We start from the raw sequence: 10,952 nt of genomic DNA, 5'->3' as shown, positions 1-10,952 counted from the left end.
ACAATAATAAACAAATAGTGTCCCGAAATCACATTATGTCTGTACAAGTAACAAATCGTACATGCCACAGATAAAACACATTAAAATGATACACAGCTTACTTATACCGAAATAAAAGCAAACGCAAACAGACCGGAGGAATCTTTACTTTCATAAAAGCTTCATATCCTTCCCAACCGGGTCCAGAAGATATGACGTATGCACACAGATATATCACATGTAACTAAAATACCTTGGCCTTTCGTGTACATCATACTTAAAATATTTTGTATAAATATTTAAATTGTAATGTATTTCAGAAACGTCAATAACCTTAGCATCAGTCGAGGCGAATATATAAAAAACAAAATAATAGAATAATATTATGAATTCTACCTATAACTGTTATATGTTCCACATGTATATGAAACGTTTTATCTGAAAGAAAATTATTTTAAAGAAGTGAACTTTTATGTATTTATTCTATGCAAATTGCAAGTATATACTATGTTAAATGTACCTATAAATATAACAAATTTATTAAAAAAAAAAAATTATTAAAAGGCCGCGTTTACAGGTATATTGTCGTTTTAATAACTATACAAGTAATGCGTATATTATTGTGTATATATAATAGGATGAATTAATGTACTCATCGGTATTTTTTCTGTAAAAAAACATACGAATAAAATTTATTATTGAATAGCACTACTGCATATATTTTACCGATTGAGAAAAAAATAAAATTTACAATTCCGAACCTAATATTATTATCAATCGACAAACGATTGACTAATTCATACTAATGACTTAACATAACAAGTATAATAATTATTTGTAAAATGTATCTTATGGACTTTTTGAGATATTTTAATATTTTGAATTTTAAACTCGTATTATTTTTACTTACCGCATATAATACAAATTATAATCATAGTATAATTATATTACATATAGAAACAAACGTAGTTATAGGTTCATCCTGGTCCCAGGATGACGAATTTTTTAATTCTTACCTTTTTTTGCAGACTAATTGGGGCGTACCGATATTTTGAAAATAATTGACCTATACCGATAAAATAATATTGTTGTGAATATATGGTAAAAATAATTTCAAAGTTGCGGTATCTGCATGTCAATTACATAACACTCTATTAGAAAATTATGATAATTGACCCTATAAAGTTCAAGCTTATTTTTCATGACTATTTATCTGATCCACATATTGATAACAATTTTAATCTTCCACCAAAAATACGGGTAAAGGTGAAATTAAATGTTGATTTTACACTACACGACAATCATACTTTCGACTGTTTAAAATTTAAATACAATTTAAAGTACACCGACATTTAGAAAAGTTAACTATAAAAAAGGACCATGTTTTTGAAAATGTTCTTAGTTGAACGGAAAAAGTCTATATTATATTGCAGTGTCATCAATGATCAATCACATAGAGGTAATGTTAGGTTAGGTTATACCATAGAGTAGTTATTACTCTATGGGTTATAGTGCAGTGCTTCGCGAAGCTAAGAAACGATTGTCGAGAAAATCGTTATTATAGTTGGTATTAATTACAGAGGATTTCTAGTCGATACGTATCAGTTTTTTTTATTATAATTTATTGTTGTCGCCGGTGCGACTCACGATATAATATAGGTAGGCAGGTACACGATAATACATTTTATTTATATGATACAATACTATAATGACTAAAACAATTTGTTTTTATCTAGATTATAAATTATTACCATCGCCGTTCAGGTGCGCATTTGGTAAACTTAAAACTATAATAATATTATGCAATTATAAAAATGCATGTCGCGTGCATCATGGTTTTCAGTGCATCGCGTCGTACAACATTACAATATATAGGATGGAAACCGGCGCAAACTGCAGCCGCAGCGTCGGTGGTCGTCGACGCAGCAACATAATATCATAAAACCTATTACGCTGTAGAACGACGGACAAGGACGCGTGTTCGACGGACATCGGTGACGGAATACCTTGACACGGCGCCGCGCGTCATCGTCTTCGCGCGTAACCGGCCGGATACGCCTGCACTGGCTGGGACAGTTGGTGCTGGTAACCGCCGCCGGCACCGGAAGCTGGCCCGTCGTTTCGCTGCTGCCGGTCGTACAAGATGTCCCTGACCGCCTGCTGTTCCCGGCGCTCCTGCTGCCTGCCGTCCAGCCCCAGGCCGATGCGTTCGATCAGCCTCTCGGACTTGTCGCCGTGCAGCGCGACGAACTCGTGCGTCCGGCGGGCGCTCACGTTCGGGTCGAACGGCCACGACTGTTGTCTGTGGAATTGGGCCGAGCCCAACACGTTGTTCTGGATGAGCCCGATGATGCCCGCGTGGACAGCGGGAGCCTGCTGCAGTAGCACCGCTGCGGCGGCAAACGCCTGCAGAACAACGACAATAGTAATATTGATAACAACAACAACAACAAATTACAGTAATAAAATATATTATAGTGTTACTAATATAATCGCAAAGCAGTGCAGTATAGTCACGGCTTGTTGGACTCGATTTGGGATGACCTGCAGAGCATTTGAATCCATTGACCGCGGAATGAGTATAAATTCAAGGCGAAAGCGCCAAGAATAAAAAAGATATTTATACGCATATTATGCGTAAACAATTCAATTTGGCCATGTACTAATAACTAATGTTCTCATTATTATGTATGTTTCTAATTCATAAGTATTTTTTATTGTTTTGTCATTCATAAACGACAAAGAAACATGACAATTTGTAACGATGAAAATAGAAAATCGATGATTTTTTTCTTTGAAAACTCGGTTTTGTAAAGACTTCTAATTATATGAAAAATATTTTCAAAATCGTTTAATAACTTTTCTATGTGTAACGTCGAGGTATTATAGTATTAATCGTCAAAATATATGCAATAAATCGGGGGAAATGGACCAAACAGTGTGGGAACATACACATTGACCTCATCAAACAGTTTAGTGAATCCAATAGATTAACATTGTCCTATGTGTTGGTATAGTGCGGTATTGGGATGTAAATATTTGTAAATATTGAGACCATTCTGTTCGAGTCCAATGGGCGAATGAGTCAACGTTAACCGTGAGTCCAGTAAGCAACGACTATGAATATTATAACTCGCATCCGATTGTTAGCAGGAGTTAAGTCCATGTGTTAAATCTTCGTATTAAACGCTAGATGGGGTAATATAGGGATTCGCTTCGAGGTGACAGGGAATCAATATATGAAATTTAATTTTGGAAATCTCAAGATTATATTTGAGCATTTTTAATAGGGGCATGATACTTTAAGTATATATATATATATATTTATTTGTTCGTTGACTTCGTATAATTTTTAGCTATTGTGCAATAAACGATTATGCAACTGAGGTGGAAGTAAATACGATCGTGTTTTCCGCCTCAGTTGTGGTCCCATAGGCAATAGAAAAGAAGAACATGGTTGCATACGCATTTTAGCGTTTTTCAGTGCATGAACTTATACGAGCCATGGTTATCAGGCATTACGGTAGCCGGCCAGGACTTGGGGTGACTGCGTATACAAGACACGGGATTTTCATTTTTCCAGGGTTACATCCGGCCCCGTTGTCCCGACAAATGCCCGAAAACTCTAACTACTAGTGTAACTGTATACGGTCTCGAACGCGTTGTACACGTGTCAATTTGTAGGTAAGTATGTCTATACTGTTTCTTTCCCGTTTTTTATTTGAAAGTAATGGAAAAAAATGTACACCCCCCACATCCGTCTTGTTTTCAAAAACGTTATCACTTTTCGAGTTAAACGAGCTTTTACAATGCCAAAAGAATCTCTCTGTATAATATTATATCGAACGCGATTGTGTATAATGTGCACAATCTGCTCAAAATTATATGACGAAATAGGACCTATTTACGTGGTACGCAGTGATCGAAACAATAGACAATATTACATTTCATATTTCATATTTTGCCGTGCTTTGGCCTCGTGCTCGAAATCAATTCTATAAATTGCCATCCCATTCAACAGTTTTCAAAAGACATCTCCTGCGATAATTAAACGACACTTCACAGACCACTTGCCCCCCCCCCCCCTCCCTCCCCCAACAAAACAATTGTTCACGCGCGTACATCCATTAATCAACTGTAGGATTAACTGCAGAGCTAGTACCCACTACCCACATTATATGAATACAATAATACATATTATATATATATATTAGTCTTCAGAACAATAGTCATTAATTATTACATATAGGTTTAATTAAATTTGTCTGTTCTTTCTGTTGCACCCGGTATATAAATTGTCAGTTCTAATTATAGGTACACACTAATCCACATTCTACCGACCACCTCATAGTACACACCTAATAATTAAATGCAAATAATTATCTGTATATAGTGTATATTACTGTAGTCTATATCAGTGGCTCCCAACATTTTTCATTCTACGCTCCCCTTGTAAATTCACTAAAATCTTATTCCCCCCCCCCCCTTTAAATTAGAGTCTAGGAGAATTTTTTCGGTAAAAAAAAACCAACAACTATTTATTTTGATTTTTTTTTCATCATTTTAAAAATTTATTCTAAATCAACTTACGAAGTAGGTAGTAATATTGAGTATAAGAAAAAAATATTGAATATAAAAACAAAAATATTGATATAAAATATAAATAATATAAGTAAATTTAACTAAAATGGTGATTTCAATTGTACACATTGTAAAATAACATAATTATTTTCGTAATTCCATCATCATTATATTTCCCCCCCTCCCCCGAGCAGTCTCTAAATCCCCGCCTGAGGGGAATTCCCTCCCGGTTGGGAACCGCTGGTCTATATTACACAGAGTGATTCGTCCTGCGTGCTTATTGCTTACATATTTTTTATCATCGAATATCGCGTTTATTCAAAATTCAAATTTTTATCATAGGAATTTTCTAGTATACTTAAATACTCTATTTTCAAATACTTATAGGGTTTTATACCATTTAAAGATTGACCCGAATCCTGTTGCTCCAAGTTCCGACTTATTTTTTAGAGTTTTGTATAGGTCCATAGACTCATTATCACACTATCACAGAATCGACTGAATCTTTATTTTAAACCTTAAAAGTGACCTCTGTCACTCATTGTTGTTGTTGACCTATGTTTCACATCTAAACACGGTGATTGGACGAAGATAAGTATAGTATACAGAGTTTTATTTAGGGTTCTTTTAAAAATAATCTTGACTTGAATTGGACATTCATGGTAAAATAATATCGATATTTTGCCGTTATTCTGAGATTAATCACAATATGAAGAATATTATTATTTACGTTTATATTCACATTAACGATTAACAATTAAAGTTGTTCACCTGTTCAAAAGTGTATTGTCTTACTTAAATAAAAAACGTTGTTTGTTGATAAAACGTCTGTGCCTAATAATGTACTTTGTTTTATCTTCAATTTTGCCTTATTCGTTGGCTAGCTTCTATATTAACTTTGGTGTATTTGGGGTTGTCTGGTCTTAGGATTCTCCCAGGTTCTGTTTCCAACTAGTTATGTGTACATGTTGTCTTTCACACCTCTTATCGCTTGATATAATGCCAAGTTAAGTAGTACTGGAGACAATTATCGTCCCCTTTTCTTAGACCTGTTTTGACATCAAAACTTTCGGACGTTTTACCCTTCAGGTAGTGTAAGTTCTTGACACATCGTATTTTTATTACAGATTTTGACTAATATCACAAGTTCTAAGGGGATTTCAGAAATTTTAAGTACCACCCAAAGTTAATTCCTCTTTATGCAGTCACAGACTTATTTAAAATCAATAAAAATCAAGTGTAGATCTTCATCAAACTTATATACATTATACCTATACAATTATTCCCCAACTTATCGTTGTGCGAAAATATGGTCACTTGTCGATATTCCTTTAACCTAACCACTGATAATTACTGATATACCTATTAAGTTTACAGTTTATATATTTATGTTTATGTCGCCTACACTTTAGAGTAATGGCAAATATTTTTGTAAATTGAGTGTAACAGGCGGATTCCTTTGTAACATTTTACTCTTGATATGAGTTGCTTTTTTTGAAAATTGTACACAATCATTCTCGATCCGTTCACTCCTCTTAACTACAGTGTTTATCTCATTAAAATAGATTTTTCTATCTTTTTATGAAATCTATAACAATAATGTACTTGAGTGTCATACATTTATTATATATCTACTATATTATGTCTATATTTATTTATTTATTTATTATTAATTCAAACGGGTAGAACCCAATTACAATTTTTTATAATTTAATAACAATTTTGTAGACTTAAATCTATTAAGAAATACAGTAAATAGTATATGTATAATAAAAATATAATATTAAAAACAATAAAAACAATATAAAAATATAATATAGACAATAATAATATAGGTAGCAGAAATAATTTAAAGATGCGCAATATAGTTACAAAAATAATCAAAAGAAGGAAAACTAAATAGATCTATCTGGACGTCATTAGTTATTTTCATTAATCTATTAATAGGTGAACAAAGTGCATAATTAGTTCTTTGAAATGAAATGTAAAAAGTATTTGCCGATCTAGTTCGACAATGAGGAATATTAAAATTTAAGCAGCTGAGTAATTCGGGACAATTTAAAAAACCATTTACTATTTTATATAGAAATTTCAAATCGATGATTTTTCTCCTTTCAGCTAGAGTGGTCATATTTAATTGGTTTAATAACGGAGTATATTGAGAGTGTGGTTTACGTGGTATATTACATTTGTAAGAGATAAAACGAAGAAAACGATTTTGAATAGCTTCTAAACTCTGTATATGAACAACACTAGAGGGTGACCATACGACCGAGTTGTATTCCAGAGAAGAACGCACTAGTGAAAAATACAGAATTTTTAAGGCATCGGAATTTGTAAAATCTTGACAAGTTCTATTAATGAAACCTAATATAGTTGATGATTTTTTTGTTATGTTTAAATAATGTTTATTGAAAGAAAAGGTTGAGTCAAATGTAACCCCCAAATCGCAAAATTCAAAAACGCGTTTAAGTACAATATTATTTATGGTATAATCATTAATAATTGGAGATCGAGACCTAGTAAACGACATTATTTTGCACTTATCAATATTTAACGGTAATTTGTTTAAATTACACCAAACAGTTAGTGTATTTAGATCATTTTGAAGGAGAGCTGAATCAGAATGTGATTTAATTAAACGAAAGACTTTCATATCATCGGCAAAAAGTAATCATAATATATATATAATATATATGTATATTATAATAATTTAGGTAGTATAATGTATAATTGGGAAATTTTTATTCTGACATCCCGAATACCATTTAAAATTATGATTATTAATTGCTATCTTATAATTTAAAAGTAGAAAATAAACCAAAAAAATAGCCTAACGGAGCTAAAATAGTTGTTGGAAGGTGGAGGACATTTTTTTCCCATCTAATGACATCGTAAATCGTAATAAAATTATTTATTTTAGGTTTTGCTACTAGCGTGTCACTTTATAAAATTATGTATAATACCTAATATACTAATTATATACCTATCCGTGATCGGGGTGCCATATTTTATTATTTATTATTATCCATTTATTTGAGTACCCATAATAATGCTTTTGAATTGTATTATACAGGTATACTTATCATGTCAAACAAATGGTATTTTTTTTTCACCAAAACCATTACTTATTGAAATGAGTAAAATTCTCATTCTGAATTTTTGTTTTTATTACTTACAATGTATATATTTTATATTGTATGCCATTATATTATATTATTATCTTATCAAACATGTAATAGGTACGTAGGTACATAATTTTCGGACATTATGTTATACGACGACAGGGTATATAACCGTATAGGTATATCATGCATGCATACTACATTTATTATGGACTCTATTATAGAGACCAGAATTTTTTTATTCACATATTATATTATGCATTCATTCATTGTTGAGCTAGTCGCCGAATAATACATTATATAGTTCGATGTTATCTTAATGTATGCTGCTGTCATCGGATTTCCCATTGCATTGCGTTCAGAAAATTTCTTTTAATATTGATCACCTACAAATTGTATAGGTGCACGTGTTTGTATTCAAATCGGTGGGGACAAACATGCAAACGGGAGAACATTGACCTAAGACTTTTTGAAAATAATACTACAAAAAAATAAAAAGTGTAATCGGTAGTTAGTTTTTTTTTTTTTTTTTTTTGAACCTGTTATGGCGTAATATCAATACATTGTTGATGTATGAAAAAAAACCGGTTGTTTCACGTTTTAATTGAATTATTTCCGAGTTCATGGGTGTTATTCCAAAAACCTCGTACCTACTCGAAACCAAAATCTAAAAACTTCTTTTAGGCAAGTTATACATAGGTAGCATGTTATTTGGCAGATTTTTGTTTGCAATTGAATATTGAGTATAGGAACAAATTGTTATGTTATACATCATTCCGGCGGCAAAAGGAGGTGTCTATATAAGATTAACTAATAATGTCAAAATCAAAATTGTTTACTTTGTTTGTTTCTTATCAAAGGGCGTTTTAAATCTTCCTTAAAAGAGTTCCTGCAATGTCATCGCTGTCTATAAGTTATGTACCTATCATAGTAGGAAGATGATCATTTGCGTCAAAGCATGTAATTGAATATCAGATAAATCGTAATATTTGCATCAAAACTAAAACAATTTTAATAAATGTAATAAATTAATAAATTCATACGTCGTTATTTATGGTATAGTTTATAAATTATACATTTATGTAATATAATGTATAATTGTCTCCAATTGCAGCCCATATTTTAAAACTTAAATAATTTTATTTAAATGTTTAATGGAAATTAATAAATGATTTGACTTTTAAAATATTTACTTTACATAAATTGACCTCCAAAAATATGAAATACGGACGTACTGTAATGTTAGAATTACATTAAATCAGATTTCAAGAACGTTATTGAGAAAACGTTATTGGTGGTGACAAACCCAATGAATCATCCTGGGTTTTATATTATTTTTATACGAATTTATCATATACGAATCATATACATATCATATATAATAATTATAATTATTAATGAAATACGGTCCATGTCTAATTTTATTATACTGAAGGTAATTACAATTTAATGTCAACCTTTAAAATTACCATCGTATACATAAGTAAATACTTTTATAGTTTTATAAGAGTTTATAGTGACCGTCACATAATATATGGACATATCGTGATTAACGCAGTTAACCTACAATAACAAAAAATTCCGATTTACACGTACATATTATATAATGTAGACAATGTAGTATATAGGTGCCTAATTAGGTTTCTTATTCGATTTTACGAAATTATAAATTTAAATATTATGTTCAATTATTGAGAAACGTTTTCAGCAGACATAACAATTTAATGCATTGATTTAAGTCGATTGAAATTTGCTATTAATTCTATTATAATATTTTATAATAATATATAATTATTATACTTATAAGTTGGTTTCGATTTTATCTAGAAAAACGTTAAAACAGTTGTTATACAAACCCGACGAAAATGTATTGTAGGTACTATAGTTTTCATAAGTACCTGCCTTGCCATTAAAATGTAATAGATTAAATACGAACTCGATAATGTAAACCGTGTCATAATAATATTTATAAATAATTATTAGGTACTCAATACTTTCTAATGTATGACGGCGTTTTGATCGACATTATGACTGAGCAATACATGTTAGGATACTTATTTGTGTGCCCACTAAATATTATGATGTACAATTATTAAAACAATTTAAATTTATGGAGTACTTATGTACGACGTACGCGTATGACTAATATACAAAAGAATTTAGATGTTTTTAAAATTGATCGATAGATTGTTGTCCATTATTAAAATACGTGTTTTGCTTGTAAGAGACGATTTAAAATGTATGCAATACTATACATTTCTATAGACATGTGAAATTCAAATAACACCTGTTTTATACATTTTATAATCGTGTCGTCAAATGTACCTAAACATATATATTTTGCGATGTTAAAGGTGTTCAATGGATGGAGGAAGTCCAAATGTCTAATTTTATAGAGATTTGATCTCATATCTGCACCCCGCGACGGGTTATCAGCCAAACGCAACCGACAATATTCGCGTTTGACATCTAAACTAAAGTACATGTCATCATAACATCTCAGCTAAAACATCTAAAACTTAAAGGAGGTATTTCATAATTTCACTCTTGTTTATATATTGTTTACATGTTATGAAATAAAAAAAAAAAATGACGACCACGTGCGTTCGGACGTATCTATAATAATAGTGCATAAAAAACCATTTGCAGACAATTTCTTCGGACACGAGTATAATCGGTGTTATAAAATAATGAAAAATCACAACAATTATTTAATTAATTCGTGAAAAGCGCATGCACCGCGTATCGATAAAAATACATTCAACTCGATTGCGCTTCTGAGAGAGGAGACGAAAACACAGGGAAACTTCCGTATAACGACCATTTTCTCTACTATTCTTTACGTTTTCTGTTCGACGAAATATTTTTTGAGAACCAAACCAAATCGGAACAAAATTTGTTCAATAATTCTATTCAACGAAATCATCTCTATAACACGAATTTTATTTTTATGCCCACGAGACTTCGTTATACATTGGAAGTTTCACCGTATTCGGTATTGTTTTTTTTTTTGTAAACCGTTTTCGGGGTGACTTAAAAGTAACAGGGGGAAACAAACAATAACCGTGTATCGGACTCACCGTTAGCAGAACCGGGGTCGGGCGCATCGTCGGCGTGCGTGATGGTGATAATATGTTACGAGTCTTAAGACGTCTGCCCCGCACGTGTAACACTGATACGGACGCGAGCGATAATAATGATGATTTTACGACGATCTCAGATGTTGTTGTGGACGGGATCGAGATCGAGAAGAGGGCGCTCGTTCGT

The 10,952-nt window shown here is 31.8% G+C and overlaps 2 protein-coding genes across 2 annotated transcripts; both read right to left on the bottom strand.

The window, feature by feature from the left end:
• Positions 1–1,647: 1,647 nt before the first annotated feature.
• LOC132951209 (uncharacterized) lies at positions 1,648–10,941 on the bottom strand. The gene is made up of 2 exons (XM_061022979.1): positions 10,766–10,941; positions 1,648–2,385 (listed from the first exon to the last, which is right to left on the bottom strand). The coding sequence occupies exons 1-2, from the start codon at positions 10,790–10,792 to the stop codon at positions 2,005–2,007; spliced, it is 408 nt and encodes a 135-aa protein (XP_060878962.1). The 5' UTR covers positions 10,793–10,941; the 3' UTR covers positions 1,648–2,004.
• LOC132950803 (uncharacterized) lies at positions 5,632–9,189 on the bottom strand. Its single transcript, XM_061022377.1, has one exon. The coding sequence runs from the start codon at positions 7,214–7,216 to the stop codon at positions 6,410–6,412; it is 807 nt and encodes a 268-aa protein (XP_060878360.1). The 5' UTR covers positions 7,217–9,189; the 3' UTR covers positions 5,632–6,409.
• Positions 10,942–10,952: the final 11 nt, after the last annotated feature.

The sequence above is a fragment of the Metopolophium dirhodum genome, chromosome 8, assembly GCF_019925205.1.
Source record: "Metopolophium dirhodum isolate CAU chromosome 8, ASM1992520v1, whole genome shotgun sequence".
Lineage (NCBI taxonomy): Eukaryota > Metazoa > Arthropoda > Insecta > Hemiptera > Aphididae > Metopolophium > Metopolophium dirhodum.
This window is presented reverse-complemented; position numbering and strand designations above follow the sequence as displayed.

What these genes read in the sequence shown, in the direction of transcription:
- LOC132950803 (XM_061022377.1), bottom strand. Translation starts at nt 7,216, where the DNA reads ATGAAAGTCTTTCGTTTAATTAAATCACATTCTGATTCAGCTCTCCTT.
- LOC132951209 (XM_061022979.1), bottom strand. Translation starts at nt 10,792, where the DNA reads ATGCGCCCGACCCCGGTTCTGCTAACG. An exon ending in CGACCCCGGTTCTGCTAACG is followed by an intron (nt 2,386 to 10,765) that starts GTGAGTCCGATA and finishes GTTGTTCTGCAG; the next exon opens with GCGTTTGCCGCCGCAGCGGT.